Source organism: Anticarsia gemmatalis, chromosome 6 (assembly GCF_050436995.1).
Source record: "Anticarsia gemmatalis isolate Benzon Research Colony breed Stoneville strain chromosome 6, ilAntGemm2 primary, whole genome shotgun sequence".
Lineage (NCBI taxonomy): Eukaryota > Metazoa > Arthropoda > Insecta > Lepidoptera > Erebidae > Anticarsia > Anticarsia gemmatalis.
In genome coordinates, this window is record NC_134750.1 from 5,796,556 (window position 1) to 5,819,780 (window position 23,225).

General features: G+C 33.5%; 1 protein-coding gene across 4 annotated transcripts in view; it reads right to left on the reverse strand.

Moving 5' to 3' along the window:
* Window positions 1–23,225, reverse strand: part of LOC142973590 (discs large homolog 1-like protein) — a 50,295-nt gene that overhangs the window by 24,243 nt on the left and 2,827 nt on the right. For all 4 annotated transcript variants that reach the window (XM_076115441.1, XM_076115442.1, XM_076115440.1 and 1 more), the window contains exons 2-7: window positions 17,391–17,844; window positions 12,914–12,996; window positions 5,128–5,316; window positions 2,417–2,497; window positions 1,492–1,692; window positions 216–354 (exon numbers count right to left, since the gene is read on the reverse strand). In XM_076115441.1, coding sequence (XP_075971556.1) covers window positions 216–354; window positions 1,492–1,692; window positions 2,417–2,497; window positions 5,128–5,316; window positions 12,914–12,996; window positions 17,391–17,655 — 958 coding nt within the window. In that variant the 5' untranslated portion in view covers window positions 17,656–17,844. The remainder of the gene's footprint in view (window positions 1–215; window positions 355–1,491; window positions 1,693–2,416; window positions 2,498–5,127; window positions 5,317–12,913; window positions 12,997–17,390; window positions 17,845–23,225) is intronic.

Below are 23,225 nucleotides of genomic sequence, written 5' to 3' on the forward strand. Positions count from 1 at the left end.
AATATCTAGTAAAAGACCCCCTGCATGGCAAAGCGTACCAAATGTACGATATTTTAGCGAAAATTAGTGCCTAATAGAAACGTGAATTATTAATACCGTTTTACCACCATAGTGCTCACTTTTCGCGGAATAAATACATTTCAGTATAAAAGGTACTCTGAGTCTCAGTAAAGTAGAAGAAGAATTGCTAAATTATGGTTTAAGGGTGTGCTTACTGGAATATAGCGGAGCGGTTTTGGCGACGGGCGGAACTGAGCCAGCGGGTAACACGATCAATGTGACTTGGTCTCCTGTACTCCTTAGTGCTGTCACTGCTTGCGCGTGTGTTGCACCAACTAGTGATGTTTCAATACCCTGTGTACAAAATAAAATATTATTATTACAAGTTTTATATACATTTTTTTTATTAACACTGCCTCCGTGACGTAGTTAAGATCGACACGTCGCTACCACAGGCGTCGGGAGGTCGTGGGATCAACTCCCACACGAAACAGTTATTTGTGCAATCCACAAATGGCTGTTCCGGGTCTAGTTGTACTTTGTATCTATTTTTTGTAGGAGACCGCGCCACAGAAAATTAATTCTTAATGTCTGATTCTTTTTTAACTAAAAATCTAACATAAGTGGACACGTTGGTCGTCCTCAGGGACGACACGCTTCACAGTTGTCTAGTGTGTTAGGAAATCCCCCAAGGCTATTGTTTGTTGTCTTCGAGTATTTGCAGAGACACAGCCCAAGAGGCCGTTGTCGGTAGACAACATTTACTAACGAACACGCACCGGTCCATTATAAGAGCTGTCTGCTCCATTGTTATTGATAGAATTGTGAGGACTAGAACATCTTTGCCGCTGGTAAAAGCAATATAATAATTAGAATTTTTTGAAGAGCTGTTCTTCTGCCGCTTGCTATCTAGTTAAGGGTACATTTTTTATATATTTGGGGGCACTGATATGACGATTACTTACATAGTATACATATTGTAAACTATGAAATATCATCTAAATACAATGATATCTGTATTTTAATAATAACATATTATCTTCACTTCTAAATGTCCTATTATTCAAAATAAACGGAGATAGTTAATGGTCTGTCAATTGTTGTATCCATGTTTCCCCTTTAGCTTACGTTCAATTTGACACGTGATGTGGGTACTTCACGTAGGTTGTGCCTAGTGATAATAAAATTTGGAATAAGATCAATGGTTAACTCCAATAAAAATCTATTAAAAATATACATTACAGTCTCTCATACACCTGTTGCGCGAATATAAAAACATTTTTATGATACTATTATTACCTGTATGTTAAAATTTGAAATTGAAACTCAAATCATTTTCTTAAACGAAAATTTTTATGACTGAGACTTACTTTTGGAAAAGATATACAGTTCCCAGTAAAAAAATATTTCTTTTCATAACCTATAATAAACCAAGATAGAAATCGAATAAATCTTACATTTGACTGTAATACTCGATTCTAAAACACTCACATCTTTATCCCTCACAGCCAGAATTTTATCTCCTAATCGCAATCTGCCGTCGTGGTGGGCGGCTCCACCGACAGCTATGTGCGAGACGAAGATCCCACCGCCGCCCGCTGCATCGTCCGCTCCACCGGCTATACCAAGACCTAGCCCGCGAACGCCACGCCACAGTGTTACCACCCTCGGCCGACGTGCTCGCCGCACGCGCTGATACAAAACAATAACATTAAGTTCATGATTAAATAGTCCGTCGATGTTTGAAAAGGTTTTATATTAATGAAATGAGTGGGTAAAATTGCTGCAGAAGCAAAGACTCTGTCTCCAGTAGCTCGATTCTCTACTGCTATCGACTAACGAGAACCGACTTGTCATCGAGAAATTTTGTATGAAAATCTGATCAGCGCCTCTCACGGGTGTCGTAGGAACTATTTTGGCAGTACATTCTAAATGACAAACTTTCGATAATCGACAGTAGCGAATGTACAGAATCGTGCTACACAGTTCAAGTGCCCGATTTTTTTCTAAAGATGTAAAAGCACTGCTCTACTAACGCGCTTTATTAGGTAAACTTGTTTCTAATAAACTCAATTTGTGGTAGAATATTTCCTTTTTTATTATATGCAACGTCATAAAAAAAGTGTTTTACGCAACGGCAAACTTGTTATTGCCTATAAAACGTAATAGAGATAGAAAATTCAACACACAAACAGTCAACAAAAACAATTCCCTGCGTAGAAATCGGGGAAGTTTTCAAACCTGTTGCGATACAAAAAGTGTACATTCTTTGTACGTTTTCTGAATATTTTCTAGTAAATAAGTCAAGTACGGCAAGTTGGCAGAACAGGTGAGCCATTAGTGTGTAGGTTTATAAAGCGACCAATTAAGCGTGGGCCCGATTTTAAAGCGAACGCAAGCAGGATGGTGAACTTACTAATCTAACGACGTTGCCCGCTTTCTGTAGAGCATCTACTGCTACTGAATGCGGCGCGCCCTCCACTGAGATGTCGTTGACCTGTGAGGAGTAAAAGATTTTGTATTAAATTCTTGTAAGTACCACAACAGTATATTTTTTAACTTAAAATATATAAGGACTGAATAAAATTGTATCAAATTCTAGCAATTCTTAACTCAATGGGACCTCTAACCCTTTTAATGTATAATCACGACTATCGCTATATCGCTTGTTCTAAGAAGGTAGATATTGAATATTGGAGCCTAGTTTGATATGTTATATCCGTGTGATATATTCAGTTTAAACAAGAAAGTCAGAGCCATAGATATCTCTGATTTCTGGGTTTCGAACACACGTCGTAGTGTATGCGTTTTCTTACGACTGTCTTGTATTGAATTATATTATTTGTAAACAAATTTATTCTATGTTCTATACTAACACATAAAACTATATCATTACGGCTAAAACTGATTGCTACTGCAGTACCAGTGAACATTTACGCTCGTTTAATCTAATTCTATCATTGAACATAAATCATCTCATATAAGGATTATTGTTTTAATAAACCATCTATTTATTTCAAACTACAGCTGCAAAAGCTAGATAATATTTAATATGTCATAGCTTTTTATGATATCAAAGAAACCTCGCCCACACATTATTAAAAATTTTATTGTAACGGGTTATGAAAATGTGTTTTCACATATTCTAACACTACCATTTGTTTGTATCATAAAATACTATTGTACGATCGAATATTAAAATAAAATTCTGGTATAAGCTTTGCTGTAGTTTATTTATGATTTTCTTTATTGAATTTTTACTGGTATAAATCGTACCACGTCGTAAAGTAAAGTATTACTCATTTTACTAAAACATGAAGTATGCGAACCATATATTAAACTCGTTGCAAATATTTATCGATAAATTTGTTAGCATGTTATATTACACACACATTACATCAATTAGTCCCGAAGCGTTTTAACTCTTTAACCATTTTTCAGCGCAATAGTTAACTTGCTATCTACATATTAAACAAAGTTTGCATCAAATATCAATAAAACAATCGCTAACACTATAAAAGCGTACCTATTAATAATGCGGAACTGATTTTGCTCGAGCCCTTAACAAACAAATAAAGCAAAGTTCTCTCGTTACATTACAGGGGAACACATAAACAATAACACGTTCACAGTTGATCGTTACTGTTATGAGACAAGGTAATAGTACACAGTTTAATCTACAATAGTTTAAACGCTATAATAACAGTATTGGGCCAGATCTTATCACCCACACAATTTATTATCTACCTAACTGGGTAGGAAATTGCTAGTGATGTCGTTGCAAAATTATGTACAATACGACAATTAAAGTTATTTATAGCGGAAATATTACCACGTTTATGAACACAGGTCTGTAGGTAAACAATAACTAACCGTACCTTTTATCTATTTTGTATTAGAGCAGAATAATTAAATGACTTGATAAAAACGCTTCATTAATTTAATAAAAATTCAAGCAAAATTTAATTAAAGCCTGAACTTCAGACGGTCATTAACGTCAAAAACTATTAGAGCGATACGACTTAACCTTGTAAAGGCGTCGACTACTTTTTATCACCGGCCCTTTAATTTTACCCTAATAAAATTTTATTCGTCATCCTTACATAATTAAATTATCAACCGAGGTTCGGATTTACTTTCAAAGTGCTAATTAACCTTTACGAAGTTTAGGTCGACTGTTAATAGTCATATCGGAGCTTAGGAACGGTAACATAAAGTACGGCAATTCACCATAATCTGTTGCTGTTAATCTGCCCCTTTATTGCTTCTAGTTTCATCTCATAATTCACTTCGGAACACCGGGACAGTTTTATCATTTATTTATGAGGACGACGAGTTTACAAGGAATCGGAAGACAAACAAGGGAAAACCTTCATTTACTCGGAAGTCTTTTTTAAAAATCCACCTGTCAAATTAAATATTCGACCTTACACAGAATTTCATTAAACGTGAAAAGTTTTGGGGATTGAATAATGTCGTTTAAATAAGTTTAGGTAATGATTTTATGTGAAAAATGTTTATGGGTGTATTTTTTTCTAACACAATAATCCCGTTTTATTTCTTTCTCACCCAAAATGTAAGTGTAAGGACATCTTATAAAATTGGATACGGAAATGACATAATTTATTGGCGCTTTATCATTTTTACGTAATGTCTTTCCTGTTCTGTTCCTTATTTTCTTGCGGAAATAACCGGCACGGAGTGTTTTTCTTGGGACAATTGATCTCGACAATTGTATTATTTATTACGCTCGCCCTGTGTTTGAGTAAGGAAGTATGCTGCTTAGTGAGAGTGGTACTGGGCAGTAAATTATGTACACTTGATTGAATTATTTTGCATGTACTTTAAATAAATAAGGTTCTTTTGTACGAGTGAAAAATTGTGCAATACAGTTCTCTTGATTGTCCTATCAGCTATTCAGTCTATTCGGATGCCAATACTGTTTACATTTTTAATACTATTATTAGCGCTATTCAAATACAATTATTCAACATTTTGTGTCCATTATTTTTTATAATTCCTGTGATTTTATAATTCAAATCTGTAAAATCTCGTGCCAAATTTCTACATATTAATATAATAAAATTTAATAAGCTGACAATATCGTTATCCAACTAAAACACTCACTTGTAACAAAATATCTCCTATTTGCAATCTTCCGTCTTTTTGCGCGGCGCCTCCCACCGCTAGCCGCGTTATGCTGACGTCACCTCCGGTCTCTCCGCCGGCTATACTAAGCCCGAGTCCGCTCGCACCCCGCTCCAATGTCACTTCAGCTGTCTCCCACACAGACTCGCTGTCGGAATCCGATGGATACTGCGAAATAGGATATATTTGTAGCTTATGCGATAGTTCCCCGTTACATTTTGCTTATGCATGAGTTGGTGTGTTTAATTGAATGGAAAACAATTGATGGCAGTTGTTTACAGTACTTTTAGTTAAAGGATCTTTTTAAAAAGTTAATTTTCTTTAAATGTGTAAAAAAATAGTTTAGAATAGCTAAGATTTCTCTAGCTCAAATCTCTACTGTCGGTATTGTCGAGTATCAAGAGTTTAACATATAATGCCAATATATAGGTAGTTCTTACGGAGCCTCTACTATCTAGATAGTAGAGCTCTACTGATATGAACTTATGTGTATCAAATAATTTATGAAAAAAAAAACAGAAAAATATGAGCAGAATCTTAAAACAATAACTTAGAAGAATGACTACCCGTTCCAAATATATGTCTTATGAAAAGATCGAACATAATTCCTACAGGTCGTCAAGTATCAAGACAAATAAAACTACTACACACTTTGTGAACACACTCTACTAAACTTATAACATCTCTTCAATAAATCACAAGAGAGACGGATGGTATTACAGATACCTACATATAATTCATTACCAACGATATTGCTGGATTTATCGACTAGAAGTGATATCAATATGGAATTTGGCTTAGCGTACTAACACTGGGCTTTGGCAAGGATTAAATTGACCGCGTTACCGAATACTAAACCAGTGTATGTCTAAAGTTATTCTATGATAAATTAGACGTTAAAGCTTCATTGGAAGTGTGATAATATATTTCGTGACGTCTGTTAGTAGATAGAAAGACAAGCAAGTATGATAAAAAACCTGCAAAGTACGAGTTGAACTCGAGCACGAAAAGTTTCGTACTGATCAATTTATTCAAAATCATGTCAGTTGTAAGGGATTCCTTTTCTCTATTTTCTATTATATTCTCGTTTTTTTTTAGTAGTTGAAGTGGTAACTGAAATCAGGTTCATGAAATGCAACCATGACAGATAGGTTCTCGTTTGGCTACGGAACACTAAAAATGATGTCGCCTATTTTATTAAAATATTATTATTTAAATGCTTCGAGTGAAAAAGTATCCAGGCTATTTAATTTGGCTATTATTTTACTTGTATCTTTGCGAACAAAAACTCGTACATAATTAAAACTAGACCTCCAATAATAGTAAGAGCAAACTGAAACTAACTTGTAGCAACAAATTACACTCGTACTACTTCGAATTAAGTTTGTACATTATTCAATGGCCCAACGCGTCTGCATTTTCTATCAAAAGTTTATTAATTTTATCACAGACCCTTTTTACTGTCCTTCTGTTGGACATGGGTCTCCTCTCGTAATGAGAGGGTTAAGGCCGCAGTCCGCCGTGCTGAGTACTGGCTGACGAATTACACATCTTCAAAGTATGTCTTTTGCTGCTGTTGGTTTCTGCTTTTGCTCTAATAATAATTATTATTTTACTTCAAATCAAACATGTACATGTTTTGAACTGTTTTTCATCAGGTGACTGTGAGTGAGTGGTCTCAATATATTTATGTAGGAGACTTTTGGATACTATTTGAATGTTTCAAAAGTTTTTTCAAGCTTCCACGCCGAAGCTAATTAAAATTGTATGGACAAAACATCATAAGTAATGAAACTTGAAACGTGAACTTTTTCTATTAAAGAGGACTTAAACAGCAACACATTTGCGTAATTAAAATTTGCTGCACAATAACAAACAAAGAAAAATAATAAGATACGACGGTCGCTATGGGGTTCCTGTTTATTGTTTCCTTATCCCAAATAACCGAATAAAATAAACACTGGCATACTAAACAAACGAAGTAGATGAACCTCCAAGTTTCCTTACTAAAGTACACACAACACACGCTGTACTAATCCAATACCGCTTCCGTTAACTGAAAAGTGTTTCCTACAAACTTTGACTTACGATAATAAGTGCACTTTCGTGTTGTTGAAATTATTGAATTTTATTCTTGTCGCCTCTAGGAAATAAAACTGACAGTTGAATGTTTCTACTCTGCTGTTCAAATAATACTAACGAAAAATCAAATTAGTTTCACGATACGAATGGATTATACGTAGGATAAAATAAAAATATTTACGAGCAAGTACTGAAAACTTCGAGTATCGCCTCAATTTTGTAAGGTGACCAAATACCTGGAAATGTATAGATAAATAATCTGGAAAATTGCTTCAAAAACTAAGAAATAAAAGGATTGTATTCGTTTGTCGAATAGATGAACGCTCGATAAAACAAACGGTTACGTTGGAAGCTGTTGGGCCAAAATATTTTGTCGGCAGGAAAAAAAAGTGATAAAAGAGAAGCTTTTTGCGAAAACCGGCGTTTGTTGTAGGAGCTGAAAATATTTTAACAATGAAAAACACTGCCTTCCTACTGAAGTTTCGTAAAAGGAAATGGGGGCTACAGAATTGCTAATGATTTTCGCACGGGGGACGTAATTGGGCGGGGATTAAATTTAGTATCTTTTGCTTATTTTGTATAATTTGGGACAATTTTAAATTGACTACGGCCAGAGATTTAGGGAGCCGTGTTGGGTGAGGTTTGAAAAGACAACAATTGATTTGAAATCCAAACAAATGAAGCCAGTTGAGAATTATAAAGGAGGGGCGATCACGAACTACCTTGTTGCGAGTTTGTTATTGAATCATTATCAGTAATTTAAAATTTACCGACCTTCTTCTATTTAGGTCAAAAATTAAACAATCGACACGAAAGTAGAATATTTATTTGTATAAATAGTGCTAAAGTCCAATAAAAATTAGTACTAAAAACACAAAAACTCATATTGTTTTAAAGTTTTGGGACTGAACTAGCCTCATAGTTAAACGAAGACTCAAAAAGCACGAAAATTGGCCAAGGCATTCGATAAACTATAGTATAGAAAAGTTCAAAGGAATTCTTTATTCAATACGTGTTACCGTTCACTTGTGTGAAAATTGATTTGGCTCGATCAGTGCGGTAACGGACCGATGTTTCAACTCAACTGCTTTTCCCTTACCACGGAACTCGCTTCGTTATGTGTACGATGTACGTAAACTAGAACGAGTTTACTGTAAGAGTAATGTACTGCAGGTCACATTATTTTTTAAAACCTTTTTCTTACGTTAACCAAAGTATTCAATTTGTAGGTTTGGAGACAATAGTGCAGGATTTGAAGAATCTCAATACTATGGCCTAATAACGTTTTTTACAATTGTACATAAATTAAGCTTTTTTATCTATTATTCTACCAATTGAGCAATGACATTAAACTCTAGAAGTGTAAAATTGACCATTAAGAAAAGTACTTAGTTATAACAAACTTATATTTCATTATATTAATTCCGAACAAAATTTCGTTGAAAGGTTCCTAGTTAAAAGAGAAACGTAGGAAATTCCTGTACAAATTAACACTACATGCTTTGTCGCCGGAAGGAGTAATTCAAGTACAGGACGGTGAAATAAAATACAGTGCAGATCCAAGTAACAGGTCTCTAGTCCATTAGAAAATTTCACATTGTTTCCAATCTTCCTTTACAAAATGTTCGTTTATTTCATTTGAGTACCTCTAAGTGAGACTTTAAGTAACATTTGAAACCTAGGAGACATTGTTAAGGAATTTATTTTAAATCTTTAAATTTACTTTACACCAGAACTTTCATCATGATCTAAGATTGAATATTAGAGAAAATTTCATGAAAAACCATTTAGTACTTTTTGTGTTTATTGCGAACAGACGGATGAATACGGAGAGACTTAGACGTATAAGGTAATGAGTACCGAAAAATAACTAGAATAAATAGTAAATTACATACGCCGCCGGATAATAAATGATTACTAAATCCGAGTTTCGTAACCTTCAATCGGCTTGATATTACATTGATTCAAGGTTGACCACAACCCACACTAAACAAAAGAGCCCACATTTCGCGGTGGTGTTTATTGTTGACACCATAAAACAAAAAGGCGATAAAACTACAATAGAGTACACTATATTTCTTGTGGTTTTCTGCTGCATACAATAAAGAGAATCCCGGTTTACGACTGTAACAATTCTCTAAATAAATTATGTGATATTTATGCAAGGGAAATCTTATGCGGTCTAACACTCGGCACTTGGCAAGCGGTACAATCAAGATCAGAGATTTGAGCTTGGTTAGTACGAATAAACAATTGGTTTTATTGATGCTTAGATATTGTTAATACAAAAAGGAAATATAATTTAACAGATGGAAGATTTTGCGGGAGCTTCATTTGGATAATTCGGCAGTTTAATATTTGGTTCAGAGATTTAAAATAGATTAGTCTCATAAAATCCAAGAAACAAAAGTGTACTATATACTACTACTACATCATATAAATGTTTAATTATTGATTAAACTATTATATACTACCACATTATAATTCTAAATTAGCAATTTAATATTCACACTAACTACGAGTCAGTTGCTCAAACAAACATTTTGACATTTCAATTTGTGTTTTTGATGAAGTCACTTGAACAATTAGTTGCGGTTTCGAAATATACGATTTGATAACGATGGCAATTAACCCATATCTTCCCACCGCCCCATTTAAGGTGCACTTATATTTTACACGATAAAACCTGGATGTTAACAATTAACGATAGATTTTATAATTTTATTATATACTAGACATATTTGCAGTTAATCTAGTAGTGATTGGCAGTGATTGTGATCATTAGTATTTTTTTTATAAAATTCCGAGTTTGGTCAATTTCAAGCAACACGAGTGGCAGGAAAAGGTAAGTAATAACTATTATATTTTTTATTCATTATTTTAGTGGGGCGATGTTTTGGAAAGTAATAAGGTTATATTATCAGGTAATAATAGTAACATAAAGTTATTTCATTTTTTTATGTGAATTTTACAATGTTCTATTGAACGCCCCATTTGAGGTGCGTTGGGAACAGAAGGCACCATGATAATTTGTTTGAACAATTTTATTGGAACATAGTTTATATAGAATTTAGAGTTTTATTTAGAATTACTTTTGTTTTTTTTAGTTAAAGGTTGAATATCAGTGAATTCTATCAGCTTTAGAAGACGATAACATTACAATTTCAGCTAATATTTTTGTCACGCCACCTGAAAATGATGATTTGAGTGACGAAGATAGTGGAAGCAAGGATGCAGGGGCGATTTATAATCTTGCGCGTCGCTAATTGTTGGCTGAAACCGAAGTTCGATGTACGGTTTCATCATCAAAAGTTCAGAAGTTATGTGGTAAGGCAATGTGGACGACTGTTTGACGTCAAGGGGAAAGGCGAAGCGGTGAAGACCCCTATTTGATCCGATATGTCTGCTGCGCCCCTAAGAAAGCTAAGACTATGATCAAGAGGAAGGAAAGGATCATTATATTATCAAAACGGAACTCAAATTTGGTGTCGTGAATGCCACAAAAGCCTAATTTTAGGTGCCGCTAATGAAGGGTTTGCGTAATTTTTCGCACATTGCCTGCAATATTGCCTCACAATTCAATATTTTTTGATTTACTGATTTATTTTTCATTTATTTATTTATTATTTAATATGATTACTTGTAATTTTATCTATTTATTTGACATTCCATAAATAAAAGTGATATAACATAACAACAGGTAATTTTTTCTCTATACATATACCAGTGGCATATTATCCCAGCGCCCCATTTAAGGTGCGGTACTGAATTTCAGTTACCCTACAACCCTAAAAAATTTGACGCCTATTTTTGTCTTATTGAAAGGCTACTTTAAATAAAAGTGTAAAGAAAACAATGTATTTTTGAATATTTATTGCTTTGGGAAGATATGGGTTAACTAATTTTGAACATCAATATCGTACGTTCGTTTTGCCTGATTGTGAATATGTGATTGTGTCTGTAGAGTGTACTCGGGCGTAGAATTGAATGTGAAATGAAATGCACGGAGGAACAATCTATTTTAGTCATTTTACTGTTGAAGACTGGGCTATCTCTGAGTATTCGTTTTGTTAATAAGCTTTTACTTTATAATTATAAGTATATTGTACTTATAATTATACATACCAAGTATATTGTACTTATAGTTTACCACATAATTAATGCATTTTCAAAACAGCTTAATATAAATTCATTACATTGAGACATCAACCACCAATCAAGCAAAGGATAACCTACACACAAATGAAGTGCTTTGAAAAAATGAAATAGTTACAAGCACTATAAATTGACGCTCCCTTTACTTTCCTGTTTAACTGCGAAGGTGCGATGTTTTCTATAAATAATAAAGAGCAAATACTCTTTATCGATTCTACTTGATTAGCCCAATACGTTCTCAATTTATTTATTGTGCGTCAGAAATTTCTTATTCAATATAAAGCAAGGAATCATAATTAATATTCAAAATAACGCGTATAAAATACCAAGTGAGATTTAAAATGTAAGGTAAACATAGCTGAAGGTTTCTTGTACGGATATTAATACGAAATTTATTAATAATAGCTGCTCTCCGTGCTCCTTTTTGACAAGACCCTGTTATTTCGAGCGAGGGAACAGACCCTGCAACCTTCATGAATTTTATCAAAATACGGTACAGGTATGTTTTTGGATGTTGTGATTTTATATTATATAAAATATGTGGAGTGTACTTTAATAAAATTAAAAGGAATATGATCAACTAAAAGCTACATAACTTTGTATTAACGAGACCATTAATCGGATTTTTTTGTGAAATAAATATTGTACCTACTAATATTTTTCAGATTCAGAAGGCATAAGCTGACTTTAAATGAAATATATCCAGTTTTGACCGTTAATAAAATTGAATTCCACGAAGACAAGCCTACTTGAAAATACAAGGCACGTGACTAAACTCCAAGACTGTAGATAACGAGCAGTTTAATACAACCGCTTGGACCACAGAAGCAGTCAATTATATTACTAATCTTATAAAGCAAATAGAATAAAAAGGAAAAGACCGACAAATCGAGGTCCCGCTCGAAACAAAAGAATCAATACGGCCAATACGATGACAATAAAGTCAAAGTACTGGCACTCTGCAATCCACTTACACCCCTGCAAAGCCAATAAAAAGCAACAATAAAACCATTTCCGTGCTGCCAGCATTCATTAGTTGCTGTAGAAACATCGAAGGCATTTAAAAGCTAAACAAGGAATAACTGCTGTTGAAGTCGGAGCGATTGGGACTGGGAGGTCTCAGGTTCGATTTTCGAGTCGGGAAAATTGCTTTCTTAAGGGTTGTTTTGTATACGAGTATTTTATCAATATGTCCTGGCTTATTACAGGGTTATAGAGTCACCTCTCAGTGACTAGAAGAAGAAGAAGTGACTAGCATTAATAATAACATTAAAGTGACTTCTTTCCTTCACTTTCGAGTATAGTATGCCTGATACTTAGTATATTCCTGATATATAAATTTTAAAAACTACAGCATGATTGGACACGTAGTTTTAACCTAAAGATAGAGATTTAAAATATGATGCAATTAAAATAAAATTGAGCGATCGTTAGGTTAGTAACAATATTTACAACCGCTAGTATCTTAACAAGAATGCAAGGAGCTAGTTACCTCTATGTTTAGTCACGATAATATCATAAAACGTACCTGGAAGCTTGCTGTGCTCCGGCGTGCACTTCCCGGGCTGTGGGCCGTCTGCTCCCTCCCACATTCGTAGTTACCGACGTTTGCTGTGAACAAAACATTATGTTACTGTATTATCGGCTTCGTGACCACTTTGCTGCTAGTGGTAGATTCAATAAGGATTTTACGTAGTATCTTGTTAGCTATTGAATTGTGTACGTTATAAAAATCAAGTTATCAACTAACAACAACGCCATTTGAGTTTTGTATGAAGAAGTATAAAGTAAGTTGTAAGCTTCAAGAGTATGCGGGGAAGCTTTTTTTATTAAAGTAAATGTACAAAAGTAAATTGTACAAAAAAACGAGCTCCAAATCCTAGCTCAACATAATTCCATTGAACTATTACTTCGTCATTCTATTTAGCAATTAGTTATTCCAAAATAATGAATCTCCCATTATATTTAATTTCGAAATAGTACTAATGACAGCAGTTTAAAATCCTGTTTTTGTGTTGAATTTAAGATATCCATTGCGCAATTTTTTCGACAAATTATGCTGGATTTTTGACTTAAACAATATAATTGCCAATTTAGCTATTTCTTTAAGTTACATTTTAAAGTTTTATAAAAAAATCAATTTGAGAGTTACGAAATTAAAAATATACAACATTTTCAAATCTTTGTAGGTTTCCGAGTTCTAACTGCTTCAAAACATCGCGGTGATAAAATATCAAAGTAAAAGCCGTCTATCAGGCAGACTACTCTCTATTTCAGAACACACCATTTCTTTTTTGGAGGAAAAACTGGCGAAATATTTGACACCTTGAGTAATTCGATTCACAAAGCGTAACAGAACTTTCCTTTGTCAGTAATGACACGGAAATGACGCGTGCCACCATTATTTTGTCTTTCTTTTTAGGGTTGAAGATTACCTATGTTTGTACTGAAAGGTTAGAGTGAAAAGTTGTGTACGGTTTTGCATAAAGCTGGGAGCATTCTTCGGTATAGTTCGAAGTTATAATCCTTGCTGGTTGCGAGATTGTCATGAGTATGTGCATTTTTAACATTCTCTTTATCGCTTTTATATTTTAATGTGTTTTATGTTCATATTTCAACGGTTAATACTAAAATATTGCTAGCGAGTAGTAGTTACATGATCAGAAACGTCTTACTTAAAATTTATTGATTAGCTTATTACAAACTTTGAGAATTGAAAGTCAAGAAGCACATGATTGAACAAATTGCATTATGTATTATTTATTGATTCTATTTATGCTATATAAGGAATACGCGTATTTTCTTACGAGATTTTAGAGGGTTAAGAAAAATAAAGCTCAATAAATAGATATTCTATTGTAATGTTTGCAATACACGAAAATATATTCTGCATAGTATATCGTATATCATAAATATAATATCCCGTAAAACCACTCATCCACAAAACCTATAAAATTACAGAGCGTTACCGTTGACGAAAAATGTTTTATTTGATTCGAAATATTCGAAGTTCTTTATAAATCTTTATGTAACAAAGTTGAGCCCTACAATTTCTCTCGTTGTTCTAAGAATTCCGTATTCGAGAAATCTGGACCGTGATTTATAAACGGCGACGCCGAAGTTTTATTGTAAGTGGTCTTATTCGTCGTTATAATAAGCCGCGTGATAAAATGGATTTTGACAAGATATTCTATTATTAGATAGCTGACCCGCGCAACTTCGCTTGCGTCACATTAGAGAGAATGGGTGAAATTTTTCCCCGTTTTTGTAACATTTTTTACTGATACTCTGCTCCTTTTAGTCCTAGCATGACGATATATAACCTATAGCCTTCCTCGATAAATGGGTTATCTAACACTGAAAGTATTTTTCAAATCGGACCAGTAATTCCTGAGATAAGCGCGTTCAAACAAACAAACAAACAAACTCTTTAGCTTTATAATATTAGTAAAGATAATCATTTAGTGTGTAATAATTAATGGTAAAATTATTTCTAATATTTCAATGATACGTACCTAATCGATTTCTAAAATAATACACTCTAAAAAATGAATTCCACTACGACTTGACGAGTCTTGCCACTCGACAGAGCAAAATTTAACGCAGCATGCTTAACCGTCAACAACGTCTACTATTTAAAAATTTTATCAACGATTTACTTCCCCATGCTAAATAAAATAGAAAACTAGTACATATATTATTTATTTCTACAGTTTCAGGATACTGGGAAAACCACGAGCCAGTTTAGGGAACACACATCCCCGCGTCACTTTGTCGAATCAATACACGGCACATGTCAATAACGGCCAATAGTTTTGACACTGTTACCAATTCTCCAAACTTTCGTACTTGTATGTGTGTTTTGGTATAGTTTCATATTGTTTTATGTGTTTAATATTTATATAAAAACTATACAAAATGATTATTAATATAATAATATGTTATGTAATAATACTCTATTCAGTTTGATTTGAAACTTTTCTCAAATATGATTGTAAATAAAGTCAAATTCGGTTTGTAATAAATAGAATAATAAATGTTCATAATTAAAAACTAAATTAAAAAAGCTTACTTGAAAAACTTAACTAGATCTTGAACAAAGTGATAAAACTGAAAATTTAAGCCTTTAATCATGAACGTACCTAAAGGCCTTTTTGAATTCTAAACCAAACCTAGTCTTCCGATAATGATGACTCCGAAACTCAATTTTCCATTCCAGCCCGAGAAAATTTGGTTTCAGTTTCACAACGGAAGATTTATGTCGTAATACGCCAGATATAAGGTGGATAAGCGAGCCAAATGAAAATGGCCGCAGGTAACCGTACATACATAACGTTGTAAGCGGGAGGTAACACAATTTCCTGTTTCATTCCTTACACTCCTTATAATACTTGCATGTTGACCCGGGATTGTATGTATTTGAGACGTGATTACATTGTGTGACGGTTGACATGTTTTATGATGTATTAATTCTACTTTATACGTTGAAACGTTTCGTAAATTTGAACTGGTTGAGAACGTTCAATGAAATGTATAAGCTATGCATGGTGTATTAGATTACTTTAAAAAATGATTTTGTTTGACTTTATAGATGAAAGAGTCTCTTTCATATCCTAATTTAATTCAGGTAGAATAAAGAGTTTTGCTTATCCGCTTTCAACAGTAATGTGTAAAACTGGTAATTTTTAGTTTTGGTTTTATTTTCTGAGTCCGGTAAGGCGCTTTTTAAATAAGTGTTGATTTGTGTCAGGTATTCATCAATAAGCTCGCTCTCTATCAAATAAAAATTACATTTTCAACATAATACTGCGTGTATTTGTAAATTAATACATCTCTGCCAACGATACAAAGGCATACACATACGGTGGCGAAATAACACATAGCATTATATTACGCAAGCCTGTAACTACTTAAAATAGCTGTAATATTAAACTACACAAGAAGTTATAAAATAAAGCACAATATATTATACTCTTAACTTTTTGATCTTAGAGAACGTCTTGAAGAACTTGATGATTAATTAAAACGAAAATCCAATTAAGTTATTACGTTCAAATAAGAAAGAAAAGCGATTTGTCTGACTAGTATGTCTGTTGAGATGGATTTAATTTCAAATGTATTTTAAGCAATATATTAAGTACGTAAGGCTCGTTTGAGAAATCAGAAATCGATAAATTTTATTATCGCGTCAGGTTTCCAATCAATACATTATTTTAGGATTTCATCAAAATAAGCTGTCTAGTGTCTAGTTTTCAATTATATATATTTTAATTTCTACTAATAATACGTTTTTAATCATTCAAAATTTGAAGGCGTTGCATTTCAGCGTTCATTGAAAAGTAATCAAAAAAGTTCAATTATTTCTAGAAGCCCTGTACGCGCTACATTCATGATTGAAGTCGGTCTAGAGGTCGCAAAGAAATAAACGGAAAATCATTGAGAATAAAAGTTCATTATTTTCTTTGAAAACGTATTATCTTAATGTTACTTAAAATAAGTCCAGCTTTATTCCTTTTAAATATTTATTCGCTTTGTAATAAATTGTATTAGATATAAACGTAGGAGTAATGCCTACGGATGTTATTTGATGAATGTTCTTTATTGTACTGTAAGTTGTAAAGGCTAATTATAATTAATATTTTTACTTTTGTCTATTACCTACTAATTTGGAAAATATTACATACTTTTGAAAAATATACATAAAAGCAAAACGTAAAAATAACAATTTTCTTATTAGTCCTAATTTGGTCCACTTCTTTGATGTTTCGATACAACAGTGTCAGTTTTGTGTCCTTCATCTGACGTGTATTTAGTACTGTTTTTAATTTGATCGGTTTTAGTGAATATCGAGGGTTGATATCGGTATTAAAATCATACCAAAATCTCGGATCTTTCGTTTATAGCATTTTTGATTCGATAGTTTACTATCGAATCAATCAGCTTGATATAATGCTTGAAATGACTTATATAGTAAAGAAGTTTTTAACACTAACCAAAATACTTACATTCTTCAGAAATCTGCAACTCGATCTTATCGAGATCCTCGACCTCTTCATCGTCGAAGTCAGTCTGTACGGTGACGTCACGCGTGTAGTGTTCCAGCGTGATGACGTCGAAGGGGGCTCGTTCTTCGGGACTGGGCGTGCGCGGGCTGGGCGCGCCCTGTGCCTCGTGCTCGTGACGTGCGCGCTTGCACGCCGCGCAGCCGCACAGCGAGCCGCGCACCCGCAGCAGCCACACTAGCCCGAATAGCGCCATCCACGTGGTCATGCTGTGACCACTACCATTACACACTTAGCGACCCGCTACCACACATTCGATTATAACATTTTTTTTAAGTTTAGTTTTGAGCACTTCACTTACACAGTGGTTTATATTTATTTGGGTTTTAGTTTATGCTTTTTACACTTTTCATGCCTTGAAACTTAAATTGTTAAAAGCTCCTTTATACCCTTTCGTCTAAAAACAAAAGTTTAAAATATTTTATCAGACTCCAAATGTCAAGTCAAATTGTAATTTGTTAAATATCACATTCAGCAAAAACAAAATGTCATTTCATAGACCAATACCTACTTATAAGTTGATAATAATAGAAAGGATCTATCCGATTCAGGTTATTAATTAGGATCACATGAGGGAGGGTAAATAAAAGGGAAGCGTACAATAGAGGTTCTCCGTTACGATATGTCAGAACGACGGAACTCGATGAAATGATAAATGGTGGCAATAAATTGCAGCCCCATAATATAAATGGTAGCCCTTGCCGTGAAGGACTCATGAAAAATATCAATTCGTCACAAGCGATCGCTTAAATTCTCCTCAGAGGTAAATTAATGATAAAATATTGTAAAGGAACATTTTTATGGTTATCATGTTTGAGATTCCCTTGGGCTTGGTTACCGACGCTTAGCCCTCGAAATCAATATTCGCCACGATTTTTCTTCATCTCCCGGGAAATTATCGAGTAAAAATTAGGGATGGAAACTTTACTAGCGTAATGTGATGAGGAAGATTAAAACATTTTACTTTTTGTTTAGACTGCCAGTATCAATTAGTTAGAAAACGGGATAAAGTAAGTTTAGAATTAGAGTATAATAGCCTTAAACTCCTAAAACGTGTTCTACTAATTACATAAGGGCTTATTAAGGAACTAGCTGACCCGCGCAACTTCGCTTGCGTCACATAAGAGAATGGGTCAAAATTTTCCCCGTTTTTGTAACATTTTTTATTGCTACTCTGCTCCTATTGGTCGTATCGTGATGATATATAGCCTATAGCCTTCCTCGATAAATGGTCTATCTAACACTGAAAGAATTTTTCAAATCGGACCAGTAGTTCCTGAGATTAGCGCGTTCAAACAAACAAACAAACTCTTCAGCTTTATAATATTAGTATAGATATAAATCATTAAACAATCCGTTAATACACGACAACATTTGACTATTATATTCTGCTTTAGACATTGTTAAGAAATGGCGTAATAAAAGACACGTCACAAGACTTCAGTCAAATATATCTGTCCAACAGAATTGTGGCAATATAGAAACAAAAGTAAGGAACCGCAATTATCTCTAATTATTTGATATACGACGTATGTCAGTGGTATTTGAAAGCCATGTGCATCGACCACATAAATCCGCTTGATCGGTTTAAAGACCGCAAAACGTGCTGCAATACAGACGACTTGGGTGACCGGCATATTAATGCGTTTACCTAAACGTTTGCAGACTGTAAGCATTGATAAATACCAGCTTTCACGGCCATCCTTCTATTATACAGCTCAATTCGTTTTGATATTAAAATTGTCAGTTAAAGAATCCTTGAAACTTGTATTTTTTTAACTACACCCCTTATAAATATTGCCTCGATTCGTGGTATAAATCATGTCAAACGCAAAAAAAAATGTCTCCAATTCACTTGGCTTACCAAAAACTTAAGTTGATCAAAGTCGAAAACAAAAAAGTGTATTGAAACTGAAACCACATCGCAACCACCGATCAATTGTCCGATTCAAGAAAATTTTAAAATAATAGTACCATGATATTATTATACTTTTATTTTTCCCGTCGTTCTACTTTTAAGTCAATATAAGTAGAATGTAGATGTAATACACCTCTGCCTTTTTCCGTGAAATTAAAACTTAAGTTGAAATTTACTAAGAAATATGTAATGTTAGTGAAAAGAGAGAGAGCTCTAGGAAACCTTTTGACAAGTTGGGCAGAAGAGAGGCTCGCCGTCTTTATTGTATATAAGGCATCCTAAATTTGAGTACGGAGAATTGAGAAGTTCGTCTAACGTGCGGTGAGAATTAACTAGTTTAGACATCCAAATGTCAAATACTAAGAAATGTTTGAACGACGCGAACATGAGACCGGTATATGAAAGTTGAAGTAAGTTCTTGTTTGAACTACTTTTTCCGTGAAGCTATTGGCGTATACACATAATTCCTAGTAAAGTCTTAGACGTATAACGTCGAAGACGCCTTTCTATAGCTTTGGATAACTATATTCCCGCTACCTTAGTTACATGCCATGATTATCAAAGGTTAACAAAAGTTCCAGTCGAAAAAATTAGACGCGTAATATTTATATCCCGAACTTTTATTTAGGTTTGAAGCCACGATACACGGTCATACCAATAAATCTCGTTACAAAAACCTAAAGTAATATTACCGAATTCACTCCAATAATAAAATCAATGTCAGGCCAGTAGGCAGCAATTTAATCATCTAGCTTTTACCAAAGTAATCCAGTGAAGCATAGACTTTTTTATGTCAAATAAATATTTCGGTCCCAACAAACGTAGGGATATCGCGTTTTTTGCCGTTGCGGCGTAACAAAGCTAGAAAAACAAAAGTTTGCAAATTGTTCTACAATATATTACTATTACAAATGTTTTTGTTTCAGACTTTTTCTTGTTACTTTGGCCGTTTTCAGCTAATTAAATCTTATTGAATAAGAAAATACACGAAATAAAACTTAGAATTTGTTAAAAACTTTTTGATTAAACGTTCGTGTAAGTTAGCAGTATTTGTTGAATTAATGTTTGGTATTTCAATTTATTTGTTAAAAATAGTAGTATTCGCTTATATTTTAAAACAGCATCATTACCTTTGAAAAGGATTTCGAACCTGCGCAGTTTCGCAGGTTTTTTTATTGCCGTTACACTCACGTGCTATAAAATAAATTCTTGATCTGACTACAACTAATTAAACCAAGTTTAAAAGTCCGTTGACGCACTCGAATTGTTGTAAGCTAAGCTACTAGAATAGGTGTCTAATACGTAATAAAGATTATATTTTTAATAAGAAGTAATGGGATATGTTTTGTAATTTTAAAGAAAAAAATAGAAGTAACTACAGAGTAGCTTCATTTAGCTTCATACTAGTTGCAAATAACTTTCTTTCTAATATTTTGTCTACAGAAAATACAATTTAAAACAATGCGTCATACAAATGTTGTATAACTTTCTTAAAATACAATTTAATATTAACTAAAGTTTATAACAAAGTCCTGAGATTTATTATCGTATTTCTGTTGAAACTAATTTAACAAACTACTTCTGTTTTCTCTCCTTAAGTTTATTCGTGACCTATCTTCGTTTTAAGTCCATATTTAGTAGCAGTAAGTCTATGCTTTTAGAATATGTTTTTGTATTTTTTATAGAATATGCTAACGTTAGGTACATGGGTAACATTTATTATTTTTACTTTTATGCTAACGTTTCATCACATGAGTAGGTATTGTGCTTAAAGGAAATAATAATATATTTAATAATATAATATGGAAGTAAAAGCTCAATCTAAAAAGGAATGACTGAGTACATAGCGACCGTACATGTGATACAAAAATAATATATCATAATATTCAACATTTTTACACAATACACAAAAATATAGGTACCTACCTTCAAAAAACATCGCGAACGCAAATTAAAACAAAACTGTATCATATGAAAGATACACAAAAGTAACATTACAAAATTTTAAACACCGTCCTTTTTCACATGTGGCGCAGCTCGTTTGAAATATTATGCATAATTTAAATTTCCCACCTAATATTGTTATTTTACGAACAACTTTGTTTCATTTCGTACCTCACATATTGCTCGCTATAAAATAAGCAAAAAGTATGAACTTTATAATAAATATCCGCTGATACAGGAGGTAACTAAATTATTTTAATGGGTGTCGAGACTAATTGTGTTAACGCCGTTGAAAATTATCATTAATGTGATTATCCGTCATTAATGTTCGGCCGCAGCTCAGGCCACGGCGAAGCTAATCTATGGCTAATTATGATGATGGATCACTCCCGTTGCCGCATCAGAGATCGTAAAATTTTGTTAAATGAGAAAATCTTAAAAAGGCCAAAGACTTCCAACAAATGTAGGTAAAAGAAACACTAGTCCTACACGATAGTTATGCCTCAGATTGTGGCTCACAAGAACCATTACCACGCTTACAACATGTATTCACGTACAAGCAAAAACACTAGCCGTATCTATATTACATACCCAGATTACTAGGGTAACTTAACTGCGCAGAAAATTGATTGCTGAAAAAGACTTAGCCGAAAGCCCGGTAATGTATTTTTGACGTTTGACCATTAGAGGTCAGAGATAAATCGTTTTAAGGCTCTATTTACTCTGCAAAACAAATAATAGAACGATCAAAAGGTCGTGAGGCCAATCTGTACTCTATTGAACTATTGAGTTGCGGTAAGTCCTCTTATAATGCAAACATATTTAGAATTAATTGGAGTGGTTAACTCACTTTATATAGTAAAATATGGCCTTGTTGAATCTATTTTTGACAATACCAAATTTAATGGGGCATTTTAATCCTAAATAAAGCTTCATAGCAACGCGACAAATCGGTAAAAGAGTCATTTTATCGAAAACGCTCAACAATTTTAGTGTTAAACTTTCACAGCGTAATTCGATTTATCCATCAATTCGGATTTTGTATGTTATACAATGTCACAAACAATGTTAGATTGTTTGAAGTATCGTTTTACAAAAAAATATTGTATACTTTGAAAAAAATACACAGCAGAATGTACAAAAAATAACTTTTATTTTATGTTTATATGACGCGTTAGTCATGTTTGATTTATTAATAACTAAACGTTGGCGCGGACAAAATATCGGATCAATAGAAAAAGGATTTCAATATGTATTCGTTTTACAACTTTACGTCCTAATATAATAAATTCGAAAGTGAGTATGTTGGTTTTGTTACTCATTCACGCAAAAACTACTCAGCGGATTTTGATAAAATTTGTTACACAAAGCTTATAACCTGAATTAATACATAAGACATGGGGTATTTTTTGAGAAGGTCATGGGCAGAAGTAAGCGTTTTATATATCATCCGTTTACATCGACATGGATAGATTAAAAAATCTAAACAATGACTAACTAAACTTGATTATACAAATAAACCCGATTATTCAACATAGGTTACTACCACGTTAACCAATAAGCTTAACGCATACATAATAACGAAATGCAAGATTTCCAGGAATATATGCCCATAGAGATAGTTTACGATCAATCAATATAGCATATCATTATAATTGATGGAGCTATTTCTACGAAAGCAAGGATAAGCACATTGTTATGTGTGTTATAGTAATAAAGTCATTAGGTTTTCCTAGAATAGGAGCTTCAAAATGTTGATGTATTGACTTGCTTCACCTGCGTTTATGAAGATATTGAGTAAATACATATTTTACACAGGGGAACCCAATATGTTTAAGATAGTCGCCCATCCACAGACCAACCTCGGCAAGCGTAGTTTAAACTCAGAGATCGATCCGCGCAGCTGTAGTTAATTA